This window comes from Serinus canaria, chromosome 3 (genome assembly GCF_022539315.1).
Source record: "Serinus canaria isolate serCan28SL12 chromosome 3, serCan2020, whole genome shotgun sequence".
Taxonomy (NCBI): domain Eukaryota; kingdom Metazoa; phylum Chordata; class Aves; order Passeriformes; family Fringillidae; genus Serinus; species Serinus canaria.
Window position 1 is genome coordinate 72364336 of NC_066316.1, and position 14168 is coordinate 72378503.

General features: G+C 34.3%; 1 protein-coding gene across 2 annotated transcripts in view; it reads left to right on the forward strand.

Annotated features, from left to right (window-relative positions):
* Window positions 1–14168, forward strand: part of ASCC3 (activating signal cointegrator 1 complex subunit 3) — a 252139-nt gene that overhangs the window by 145652 nt on the left and 92319 nt on the right. For both annotated transcript variants that reach the window (XM_030235642.2, XM_050973217.1), the window contains exons 15-16: window positions 7180–7371; window positions 7697–7921. In XM_030235642.2, the coding sequence (XP_030091502.2) occupies window positions 7180–7371; window positions 7697–7921 (417 nt within the window). The remainder of the gene's footprint in view (window positions 1–7179; window positions 7372–7696; window positions 7922–14168) is intronic.

The window sequence follows — 14168 nt, forward strand, 5'->3', positions numbered from 1 at the left end:
CAGTAAAAATAGTTATGTATTAAGTAAGGTGCAGCAGTATTGGAAAGAACTTTAAAAGACTTTCTGCGTTCCTTGTTTCTCACTAAAAGCACATTTAGTCTTGTCATGGTTCAGCAGAGTTGAAATTTTGAGTATTACAAAGTAAAAGTTGTGTTCTCAAATATAACAAATGTTTTTATAAACACCATGCAGTATCACTTTCCTGTTGAGGCAGAAATATTGAAATCTTTGCACAGTTAAGCACAGCAACAAAAGGTTTAACTAGGTCTCCAGAGGTTGTCAGTACTCAAAGTGAAACCAGTAAAAATTCATCCTTGCATGACCTCAAACTCTCTCTCTATCAATTTCTTTCCATGCTGTGTATCTTCCCCACCAGCTAGTTTCATAACACCATACTGAAAACTTCTGCTGTCAGCAAAACAAACCAAGATTGATTTTTTTTTCATCTGTGTACTCCAAGTGGTTAGCAAACATGGCAACAGGACTTATTGTCTCAAAGGCTGGTGACAAATAGATACTTTGCTGTATTTCACACATTTGATACATCTGTTCCCAGAATGAGAGTGGTTGAATTCTAAATTGATGAGAAAGAAAGAAAGATTTTGACTACAATAATGTTGCATGCAATTTAAAATTGTGATATAATATAATTAATTCAATCTTTATTGATGTGCATCTTCATGTTGTTGTTAAACTGTTTTGACACTTGTCTTAATAAGATTTGAGATTATTTAGTCACAGATTGGTGTCACAGATTTGAGGAAGTCCAGATTTTCAGCACACTGAAGCAGTACAAAAATTTCTCTATATAATTTTATTTTACTTGCTATAAACAAGAGAAATATGCTTATAGTTGTAAAATATATAAAAAATGTTGTTATCTTCACTGAGAGGTGGTGCTTAAACTGGGTGATTATAATGAACATCTCCTTTCTGTCTAATTCTACTGCTGGAATTGTTTTTCAGTCTAAGTTCTTAAACCCTTTTATCTGAGAATCAGTAATTTATTCACTTTTAAGACAGGCATTGCAGTTTGGCTTGAAGTAAAATATTAGGTTACTTTGGTCCATGTTATAAAATTCTGACTCAGGTTGAAATAGTGTATTGTCTATTACAAATAGTTCCTTTTTTTGCTTTATAGATGGTTTTTTAGGCAGTAAGTGAAGTAATTGGAAACTATGCCTACATCCTCAGTGACTCGTCCATCCAAAATCCATCATTTGTGCGTGTGAAATTGCATTCGCATTTCTTTCATTCTTGGCTCGTCTGGCTGGCTCAAAAATGCAACATTTTAAACATTATACTGCATTTCCTTAGCTTCTCTGATCAGTGAGGTCTGTAAACACTTCTATCTAATGCATTATAGATTATAGACCTGGGAAATCAAAGATTACATTAAATGCTCTTGCACAAGTTTTAATATCTGAAGGCTGTTCCTCCTTTTCCCACAGAATAATCCATTCTCTATGAACCATGAAACTTTTTCAGTGAAAAAAAAATGGGGCTGCTATGATGTACCAGTGTACTGTAGAAAGAAACCATTGAGAAAAGCAAGACATTTCTGGACACCATACCAATTCCTTCTTTAACTGGTAGTCATCACTCCCTAAGATTCCAACTGGATGAAACACAACCTTATGCAGTGAATAGGTTAGGATCAGTGGTAAAGCAGGACAATAGAAAAAAATCTGCCAGAAATTCTGCCTTACACTTCCTTCCCTAGTGAACCAAAAGGAGAATCAAAGTATAATTTATAGGATTTCTTTTTAAACTGTTCTGATTGGAGCAGTCCCACTACTCTCCTTTCCTTTTCCTTCAGAGGTGTTTTTAAAGCACTTTGCAGAATTAACTGAGGTGATATCAGTAAATTGATCAGACAGTAACTCATAGCTTTAAAAAATTCTAACTTTATTACAGTGAACCTAAATTGCCAGAGGGAGACAATTACATTATTGACTCTTCCAGGAGAGATTCAAACTGATTCACATTTGTTTGTTAGAATTGCCATCTTCAAATAATACCTTGCCAGATACCAACTAATTATATCCCAGTAAAAGAATAAGTGTTGAACAGAGGTACTACTTCAGGATAACTATATAAAGTGAATAGTTAGGTACATTTAAAAAGGGAAGGTGTTGAGAATGAGCATGTGTACTCCTTAATATTGGGCAGCCTGCATCCCTCCAGAAATTATCTGCTGGGTCATTTGTGTCATCTTGGTAAGGAGAGCTCTCAATAGTTTTTGGGTTCTTGACAGGACCCAGTTGCAGGGTGAGCAGTCAGTGAAGCTAATGCCTCTGTTCCCAGGAAAGAGCAAGGCAAGTGATCTTACTGCCACCCCAAAAAATGCTGCTTTATCCTTGTCCCAGAAACAGTTGCTGATAATTGTTATGCAGACAATACAAATGGAATAATGCATGTAATGGTTCTAATTCATAAAAGGACAGTCCTCAAGTAAAATCATTGTACCTCAAAAGTTTACCCTTTTTCTCCTTTTAGACTCTAACCTGTATTTCTCCATACAATTGTTGTCATAAACTCTCAGATAATGTTACTGCTTATCTTTCATAGTATTTTCTCTAGGTTTCATGTACTTCTCTAACTGCATATAAAGAAGTCTCATGTTTTTCCCTGTAACAAAAAATTACTATATTCTGAACTCATATTTAAAAAAAACAAACCTCTAGTGATTTTATTTACACCATCCAAGATCTCTCTCTTTTGAAACAGAAGTTGAAAATAAAAGAATAAAACTTTTACATATATAGGTAAATTAGTATTCAGCATGGATGTAGTAAATTCTGGAGAGCAAAAATGGTGAATGATCTTGCAATCCTTTGATCATTTCTTTCTGTTTCTCTCATACTTAGTTATTTTTTATTTACGAAAAAGCAATAAGCCCATGGATGGACTCTTCAACTTCCATTTTTTCATTCTGTTTCTGTCAGCTGACCTTGACTTCTGGAGCAGATGGACACTTTTTCCCTGCTATCCTGATCTCATAAATTTTGAAAGCCAGTCAGTATTCTTAAAATGAGCCAGCAGAGTAGATTCAGCAGTTTTAGTAATATGAATGAGGCAGAGGAGACTTTTTTCTTGATGGGACTTAAACAATTTAGGTCAGCCTACAAATTACATTTTTGGATGTCTTGAGCAAAGTTACAAAATAGTTACTTGGGTATATTTGACCTGTATTCATCCCACAGTAATAGCAGTAATGATAACTGCTGTTCATTGAAAGGTGTAGCAAAAGCTTCCTTACTTTGTTTGTTGGAGGTGTCTTTGATGTCTGTGCTATCTGAGCTCCAACACTCATCAAGTGAGGCTAATGAGGCCTCAAAATTAGGAGCTGCTGCTTTGCAGGGTGTCAGGACAGTGCAGAGAATGGAGGGTGGGAATAAATTGCTCAGGATTGCTCAAACCAGTGCACAAATATAATGGTGCATTCTGAACGAAGTGCAAGTGCTGCCCTATAGTGAACTCTACAGAAAGGAAATTACAATGATTGAGTCATATGGTCATGAGCATGAAGTTTGCTGTAGTAAGGAGATCGTGAGAAAAATGCTAGAATAGCCTGTGCCATTTCTGCTGTTGAAAGAAAATACATGAGTCAAAAACTGCATTATTAGTGGGAAAAAACACCCAAATTATATAGTAGGAAAATCCACCCAAATTCAGAATTTCAAGCAATATCTTAAAATGACCATGCATAAAAGAAAAGCGATTAATCTACAGAATGAAAAAAAATTATCATAGCAAGTAGTGATGATCTACTTTGTTTGTCCTAGATGAGGGTAACAATTGGAGATTAAAAAAAAAAAAGACAAAACAAACCATAAATTCATATTTCACTTATCAAGAAGCAATCTATTGGCAGCTGCTTCTCATAATGAAGCTTTATTGCTCTTTTTTACCTTCTTTATATATAAAGTAAGAGATAAAGCCATCTATAGGCCTACCAAAAATTTCATTCTTTGGTTCACTGTATGAGTATTTCAAAGAGTGCACACCTTATAGTTGTTATGAATAATGATTCCTTTGTGATAACAGATGCATGAAAAGGGTAAGGAAGGGTGTTGTCTTTCACATGTCTTTAGTAGAAAAGTTGTATTTCTTTTCTCTTGCTAAGTATGCATCATTTCTCATTAAAATTAAGCAGAATATTTTTCTCTAATTGTCTAATCACATTTTTCATGTATCTTAATCAAGAATTGCATGAAATTCAAGACATTTAAAGGAGAAAAATAGGTGGCAGCAAGCTTAACTGGGAATTTATTTCACACATACTGTTTTAGATGCACACACACATGTAAGCAAAGGTCATAAATCTACAGCCCTCTTGAGCAATAAGGGAGGGGAAAGAAAATCAATTCTAATCAGGAGACCAGTGCTATACCTCATAATAACAACTTCTCCATACACCTGAGGCACTTAGTAACATTTTGTATAAATTTTAAGTAAAACCTCTTAGTTTTATTCTGTAATAGAACAAGGTGGAAGCAATATAACTTTTTATAGTTTCACTTCCTTTATTTAGTAGTTCTTGGTTTTGTTGTCTCTGTCACCATTAAAATCCAGATTAAATACAAGAGCCATGCACTTCATTTTCACAAGAGTTTAAAAGGTTTGTTCAAAAGCAAATATGCTTAAATGATACATCGTGTGAGCAATCTTTCAAGGCATCACTGAGATATGGGAATCAGTTTTTTATTTTATTTTCTCAAGTGAATTTTATAAAATTGGATTATATCAATGTTCTTGAACTAACTTGCCTTGTATCTGTGTAATCTAAAGGGAACACAAATTTATGGGAAGAAAATAATTTCCAGTTCTGTGCAGTTAATAGAATCATCCAGATTAGCTAGCAATTTTATTTCTTTAGCATTTGGTTTTTTCCTATGTCAAAAGCTGTGATTTTTTTCATTTATAAAGTTCATCATCTTCTGTCTTGGAAAAAAAAAATCATATCTTTCTAAACCTGTTAGCTGTGTAGACTGGAAGTCTAGCACTTCACAGATTCAATAAATGAACCTGTACATATTAAATATTTCAAAGATGTTTTAGAATGTGTGGTAGATTTTAGAACTAAGTTTTTATTCTTTCTAAATGCAACGTGTAAGTGTACCTAGGTATTTTCCAACAGTTTGGATTAAGCTTAAGCTTGTCAGTATTGAATTATAGCCAGACTAGCATTGCCATATCTTTACACATTTTCTGTCACAAACCTTTCTCCTTCCTCTTTCTTTTTACTGTGTTCACAAGTTCCTTTCTTTTAAATTGATGAAATTGTACTTCCTAAAACCATAAACAAATAGTTTTCTTCTATATATAGTACACAATTCTACTATTCTTAGCTTTCCATTTGTATATTGCCCTGTCTTTCCATACATTAAACGACATAAGCAATCAAATTACAAAGGTATGAAGTTTTTAAATTGTGAGAAAGATTGTGCTTTTTAGCTAAGATTATAATATTTGAAGTGTAATGTTTTTTATATTGAATAATTGTGGTTTTTGAAAAGTAGATACTTTAATGCATATAAAATAGGCATGTGACCAACACAGAAAGTTCTTCTAAAAAAGTGAATTTTTTGATGGTTGTTAAATCACTTATTTAAGAAAAGAGCTCATTTATAGTTAAATGCTTACACCAAGTTCCAGATATAATCAAGAGCAATCCAAATTTCTGTGTCACAGTTAGGTATGCAGTTGAAGTGAATTTTCCACAACCTTCTGTGAATTTTGTTGTTGGTAACCAATAAAGGCAAACCTTGGTGCATCTGTGCTCTTTATGAAATATTTGGTTCTATTTGTTAGCTCATGAAGAATAAGCTTCATGAACTGCAGGGCCACTTTATCAATTTATTATTTATTCATTTTTAGGCACTGCAGCAGTTAATTAAATTTGCCAAAAAGTCATGTGTAGTTTAAAAGCTGAATTTGATTTCCTTTAAACGAATGGTAAATAATTACTGCTAAAGCGGGAAAGATCAGATATTGAAAAGCTGGATAATTGAGAAACTGAGAAATGTGTTTTTCCTACAATATTTTTCTTTTCATGTCCTCCTTTTATAATTGCATTCCCATCTCCCTATTTATTTCTGTGTTTGCAGAGATTTATTGTTCATGTTTGGCAGTTTGCCAGTACTGCGAACCATGTTTTGCTTTGCTTTACCCACTCTGTATCCCATAAATCAACTTTTCAGTGGCTGTGTGTCAGGAAATGGTAAATGTGAAGAGATAACAACATCAACAATAAAAACAATAAAAATCTAATTTTATCTAGAATTAATTCACTATAATAGGAACAGCTGAAAATACTGTGAGAATTAAACACTACTTAACCTTTGTGTGGTTTGGAAAAGTAGGGATTCTCCATGGACAAAGATAAAGAAATCTGGTTTAGAAAAAGATTAGAATTGTCATTACCACAGCCCTTTTGGTATCATATTTAGCAGCATTTGATTTTGGAAGGCAGTGCAGCAGGTAGGAATGTGGAAGAGACAGGCAGAAAATCAGAAGTGTTTCTGGCAAATTAGTGAAGTATATTATTTTTTCAAAACTTAGAGTTAGTGTTCAGTGCAGATGAAGCATGATAAAGCCAGCACCCAGAAATAATGCTCACAGAGCTCATACCCTGCAAGAGGCTGGAGGTTTTGCAGGCTGAGATCCCAGTCTCCTGCCTATGGGAAAGGGAAAATGAGGGGTAGATGAACAGTTTGATTCTGTACTATGAATTTATTGATTCAGGCTGTGCTGCATCCTTGCAATGGCTGGTGGTGGGGAAGGGTGTCCCCTCCTTCATGGTAAGTATAGTGTGTGGCCTGGTGCCTCAAGCCTGCCCAAGCTGCCTCCACAGTCTGAGTTTATTTTAAAGAAAAATTATAAGAGAATTCTCAGTTTCCATGTACTCACTGCTGGTTACCTTGAATCTCCATTTAAGTGAAACTACCCTTCTGTACAAAGATTAAACTTCCTGCAGTCTTTTATAAAATGAAGGGTATTCTTCAGAAAACAAGTACAGAAATTCTAATTTATAGAAAATCATCACAAACTGGCCTCGGTGGAAGGTCCTTGTTACTCATAATAATGTCCAAATTTGTCCTGTAGTTTTTTTCATACAATACTTCTTGTGCTGTAATTAGAAGTGAATTTAATTGTTACTCTTGTCCACTCTAGGTACAGAGATCCAGAAATAAGCAGTTACGTGAGCTGTTTCCAGATGGATTTAGTATTCATCACGCCGGAATGCTGCGGCAAGACAGAAGTTTGGTTGAGAACTTGTTTTCCAATGGACATATCAAAGTCTTGGTTTGTACAGCTACACTTGCTTGGGGTGTCAATCTGCCTGCTCATGCTGTTGTTATTAAGGTAAGGGCTTCCATACTCTGCAAGGGGTTATCTGTCTTAAAAGAAACCTGTGAAGAAGTATAGATAGGAAGATCTCTTGTGAGTTTTGGACCTGGAGGGGAAATATCTGATTGACTTGAAATGTTATTTATATCTCATTAAACTGATTCTCTCCAGTGGGAGTCTAGTTTGTATAGTAAAGATTTAAATATATCAAAGATTATGAAAGGATTAGTTAAAGTACACTTCTGAAATCATACTGTATTTGCCTAATTTCAGTATTCAGCTCATCAGGATTATATTCATGTGTATTTATGTTAATTTTTATTAACTTTTCCTCAACCAGGGAACACAAATATATGCTGCAAAAAGAGGCTCCTTTGTTGACCTTGGAATTTTAGATGTCATGCAGATATTTGGTCGAGCTGGACGGCCTCAGTTTGACAAATTCGGAGAAGGCATCATTATTACAACTCATGATAAACTCAGTCATTACCTGACTCTTCTGACACAGCAGAACCCAATTGAAAGCCAGTTTCTTGAAAGCCTTGCAGACAACTTAAATGCAGAGGTAACCTTTGATTTGTTTAGAGAATCTAGCAAACTTTAAAGGATGGACATTATTTGAAACAAAAATGCAATATTCTCACACAATCAAATTTTCGTTGTACATATTCTATTACTGTTAGTGTGTAGGTGTGTATGTTTAAGTGAACTGCTACATATGTGAAAAGGGGAGGGTCTTTTACAAAATATAGTAGGTATTCAAAGGAGGATGGAGGGTCAAAATACCATTAAGGTGAAACTGTAGCAATGCAGCATTTACCTAATCAGAAGGGATTTTTTAGAATTTAGAATTTAGTAGATGTTCTGCATAACTGAGAAGTAAAATCCACAAAAAAATTAAAGCCTGTCTTTCTGTATGTAACAGAATTCACATATTTGACTGCAGCATAGGAAAAATAATGGACTTGGCTTTAACTTTTTTTTTCAAAGGCACTAGATTTTTTCAGTTGAAGTCAAGCATTTTAGCTGAACTGAAATGTCCAGTGACATTCAACTGCTTATCATTTTGAAAGATGTGAAGTTTATTTGGTCTATTAAGAATAGCCTTTTAAAGATGCTTGTTATTTTATCTGCAAAATTCTTACATATTTGCTTATTTTATCTTTTCATCACTTTTTCAATTTTCCCATCTCTCCTTCTACCACAGACAAAAAAAAAGAGAAAAAATAAATGGAAGGCATACTTGCACTGGGCTCTCAACCATTTCATTTTGGCAATACTTAATGATCCTCAAAATAGACACCTCTGAGTATTCTCTAAGTGGAACTGGATGGATATTCAGTTATTTAAAATTTCATAGCAGCAGCTTACACATTAGCAGTAAAAAATTTACTTCCTAAAGTTGGTTGTGTAAGTCAGGAATATTTGTGGTTATTGTTCAGCACCACAATAAGTCAGGAGAGAGTGATCTGGGTTTTGGGATACTGTGTGCCTTTTCACTAGGAAAAAAACCAGCCTTATTTCATATAAGAACTTTGTTCTTTTTTTTGAGACACAGGAAGCAGACAGTGAAACAAGGGTTGGGTAGGCTTTCCTTCACAGCAGAGGAGTTTGCTGCATTTTATAAAATATTAGGAAGTTAGTCTTTCTTTCTGATTTTGTGTAATGATAGTAATCTGAAAAGAACAGTGTACTCATGGCTTTAAAATTACCCCATATTCCATTAGGTGATAGAGTTACAGAAGCTGAAGATGCAATCAGAATTTTGTTAATTACAGTGATAAATGATTGTTAGTAGAAAATGCAATGCAGCGCAATAGTATAGCAAAGGCTTGAAAGCAACATAAGTGACATGACTTATTCTCCTGTCATAACATGCAGGAAAAAATAGTACCTGCCAGATTACAGGTAACCAATACTGTGAGCAATGACAAGGGGCTATTGTGTCAGCATTTTTTGGAAAGTAACTTTATAATTTCCTTATCATTTGAGTCAGTCTAAACTTCTGTGTATGCTGATTTGATCAAGATAGTGGAATTCTCTGAGGAAGATATAGATGGTTTAGAAGAAATTGTTAAGTTTATCTGGAGATGACTATTCCAATATGCTGCACCATTCTGGAAAAAAAAACATATTTTAAAATATATGTTGTCATATGATTAAGTATGTAGTCTTAGGAAGCACATTCAATTTTAGTCATCTTCTGCCCTTTGGTAGCAAAAAAGCACTGTTATGGATACAAAATATATGGGTTTTCACTGATTTGGTACAGAAATAAGGACAAGTATGTTGATGACCACTGACAACTCCATAACAGAGCCTGTTGCTACCACCAGGAAATCTGCATTGATGGATAATAAAATAACATATTGTAGGAGCAGAATCTGCTTTTAGTACATGTAGTTCAGGAAATACAAATGCTTATTCTCTAGTTGTAAAGAGAAGCAAATTAAAGGCCAGAAGCACTGCTGAATTGTTTAAATTCTTAATTTGCTATGGACACACCAACAGCTGAAAGAAGAGCTGATAAAATGAAGGCAGCAGTTGGAAGTATGGGAAGACTTCATGTTTCCACAAGAATATGAAATTGTTTTTATCTAGAACAGGTCTCTTGGCAGAAGAAGGTAAATGTTAAGAATGATTCAGATATTTATGGTAGCACAGCATTTAATCCTAGCCACACAATTGCTAAGTGTAATCCAGGGCTTTGAATTTTATACCCAGACTTACGTGGTACAGGAGAGGAAATTTGGGCAACAGTGCAAAAAAATTGCAGTATTTCTAATCCCCATATAAAAAAATAATTCTCTAGAAGCAGGAAATTTTCAGAGAGGATGGGCAAAGAAATAAATCAGTTTCAGTGAAAGGAGCCTACCAATTTTTCTGTATACTTCAGGAAAGAACAAAAGCAAATCAAGATTATATGACAGAGTTTTGTGAAGTAATAAATGAAGTAATATGGCAAAAGATTGCATCTCTTCTGGGACAAGAACCAGGATGTTTTGGCTGCAATGAGCCGGTGGCAGGTTTAGAAAACAAAGTGATGTCAACTGGATGGTTAAACAGTGGAACTCTGTACAGGGAGCTGTTTCTAAACAGAAAAATACTTTAAAAAATGTCCACAAATGGAATAAAAATCCATTTAAAGATACCAAGTGCAAAGCCAAGACTAAAGTTGAGATGCAATAGTTAAAGAATTTGGGAGAAATGTATATGGTGCTTCTTCCTCATTGCTGCATTTTGCCCTTCAGCACTTGTTGTTACCTAACCTCAGAGACAGCTGATCTTGATGCTTCAGTGCTTTTGTTCTTAGGAGAACTACAGAGTGGGAAAACCTGAAATATATCCAACTTTGTTGAGTTGACACCAAAATAAAGACTTTGAATGTGTATAGCAGCATGTCAGTCCACTGTTAATTCTCTCCTACAGATCTGAGTTTTGGTTTGGTTTTGTGCAGTTTTTTTCTCCTAAAAATTAGCAGAATAGTAAATGATAAGGGATGATCAATGAAGGCATAGAGATGCCCTTTTCCTTTTTGCTGAGATTTTGCCAATGAGCATAGTAGGATGTAAAAAGGAATAAAACAGCTAGTTAAGGTACTTAGTTGAGAGGAGCAAGTCCTGGGGCAGTTGACCAGCTGGCAAACAGAAAATACTTATGGCTGTCTTTTCTGGAAATACAGGAAGAAAGATAAGATGCAGGGGATGTGGTTTAATTAGACCATAAACTTTAACTTATCTGGGAACTATCATCAATAGCTCGTACGATGCAGGTCACCATTCCTTCCCTAATGGTTTCCACCTGAAAGAGCCCTCCCTGACAACCACAGCTGGACTCCAGCTTGTTTGCTATGATGACTCCTTTCCCCAGAGAGTTTAGGAAATGATTTGCAGTGCTGGACAGTGGGTATACCTTCCCCAGGGTGTGTGCCTTCACTTGCATGTGCTTGCGATTTTCCTCTGAAGACAGGAATGTAGAACGTGTTGGCTTTTAAATCTGGACAAGCCTCTTAACTTCTGCCTTGAAAGAAGGGGTTCTCAGAAGAGATGAAAAATTCCTTCAGAGTCCTTCTTAAAATAGAAATCCACTCAGGAGTTGGGTGACTGAATGGCAGATCTGGTTATGGGGCAAAACACAGGAGATTGTGTCTGACTTGGGACAATTCTACTGGCATTAATTATTTCAAAAGCTTCACAGGACTAAGACCATAGTCTTGTGGGGCTGAAATAGTAATTTAAAATCCACTGGTTTCCAAAGGAAACAGAAAATTACTTATTCAGTTGTAAGAAAGGTCCCTTGCTCTCTTACCTTACCAACAAATATTATATATATATATATATTGAAATTTTTTCTTGATGTAATCAGACTCAATTATACAACAATAACAGACAGTATATTTGTAAAAAAGGCACATGTACGTAAAAAAGAATGTATTATGCTATATAATAAGTTCAGTATATATTTTTAGTAATGTTTTTATGCCATTTTCTAATCATCAGAAATATCAGAGAAAAAAACCTCATTTTTCAAGAGCTTCCCCCCAAAAGCCATGCTACTTATATCTGTTTCCACTTTTTTGGCAAATCAAAACCACCTCCTCTGAAATGTCATTCAACGTGATAAAGTTTGTGGTATAGCATTTGTAAAAAAATAAAAAAGGGGGCAAAAAGAAAATAAATAATAATAAATTCTGCTAAGCACATTGCTCAATGATGGCAACATCAGTCACTGCAAAATTAGTTAAAATTGTGTGATGCTGCTTATTGCTGTAATCTAAAATTACTCAGTGAGTTGGATAAATGCCGTACTCAAAATTGCATTCTGTGATGATGAAACACCATTATTTACATTTGAGCTGTGAAAAATCAAAATAGTTTAATGACAACTGGTGCAATTGGTCAATACAATGTCAAGATATTAAATATTTCTAGTCACCAATTATTCCATCTGTAACTAAATGTCTAATACACCATGGAAGAAATGCTGGAAACTTGGATCATTCACACTGTTTAATGTAGGATAAATTTTCAGTCCCTAAGAACTTGACTTGAACAGTAGATGGCAGCAAATATTTAGAAATTACTCTGGGTTTTTTTGACTGCTTATTATTGAATTTGTGGGAAGAAGGAGAGCGCAGTATTAGATTTCAGTGCCATACCGGAAACTCAGCTGTATTTCACAATTTCTATTTTCCTCACACTTATTAAAATGATTAATCAGAATAGAATAGAATAGCAATAGAATCAGATATTTGAACAAATGAGGCAAATAAAAAGTGAGGCATGTTCTGTTTTGTTTTTTGTCAGACTTCATGGTCTTCAGTAAAAAGAATATTATGTTTTCATGATTGTGAAAGTGGTTCTTGAAAATGCTACTAGTGGACTATGTTTTTAAGCTATTTCAAGTTCGGCACTGAAAAATATTTGAGTCATACAGAGAAACCAAATATCCAAATGCTCCAAATAACCTGTGTACAAATCAAATAACAGTGACCTGTGGGCTCTATTCTGTGTTATCCCTGAAGCAGTCTGTGAAGAACTGAATGCTTTTGTAGCTACTTCAGTGCATTATGTAGCTATTGCCTTGAAAAGCAATACTGTGGTTCTTCCCCCAACCTCCTTATGCTTTTGAACAACAAAATACCACTTGAAAAGTGTGTTAAGCAAAGCCTGGGGTTACTCCATGCTATTAGACATTGATATTTACAAGGTTTTACTGGATTCAAGTTTACTCAAGGCAGATACGCATTTCATTGTTATTTTTTACCAGGTACTTATGTTATATGAAAAAGAATGTCAGAATTGTTATTAAGGTCCTGATACTTCAGTCTGAACATGCATATGTACTCAGTTCTATAGGCTTTTTTAAATTATTATTTCTGCCAAGTCACATGGAAGGTTAATATGAAATCCGAACACCAATAAAACAAAAATAGCTTTAAAAATGCAGTAATGGATCACAAAACTTTGGTAAGAGGGACTTTTGCTTGTTTTAACAACTGGCAGCAACCAAAAAAGGTTTGTTCATGGGACATGCAGGAAATATTAAATTCTTCTGGTAAAATAGAGCTGAAGTTATCAAGTAAAAATATGTGTGTGGTCAACAATTTGGTGATAAAAGTATTGAATTTTCAGGGGAAAAAAAGTCAGTACAAAAAATGTACCTGATTTAGCCTTGAAATATAAATAAACATGTTTATATATGTCTATAAATGTATATATATTTGCATATTATCTGTTCAATTTTGTTATATTTTGATATAACAAAAATATAGCAGATATCTGTATGTTTGACTTGCAGCTACGAAAGGAGAAAACTATTTATAAAGACTGTGTATAAAGGGATTGCCAAGTATGAGGAAGGAAAAACCTAAAGATTCTTGGTATCATTTTGTTTAGGACCTGATGGTGCTTTCACATTGGCATGATGAAATTAATCTTTTAAATGTAGATTCTTTTCTTTTCAAGTACTCTTCTTTAAATTGTCGTGACCATATCCACTACAGAATAATTTTGGTTTGTTTGTCTTTTTATTTTTAAAATAAGCTTACTCAATAACATCTTTTACTTGTAAAAATTTTAAGTGGTGTAGGAAAGATCATTTATTGTCACTGTATCTATAGTATTGTGTTAAAGCAACCCCTGTTATTACATTTTCACAAGATAAAGTTGCATAAATTGTTCAAGTTATTGTTTTAGGATTGTTTCAAAATTATGTAAATTGGAAATATCCCAACACTTTCTTTAATCTCGTTCTAATACTCTGAATTCCATGTGTTTTCAGGCAAGTACTTATGTACAGCTGTAACATAT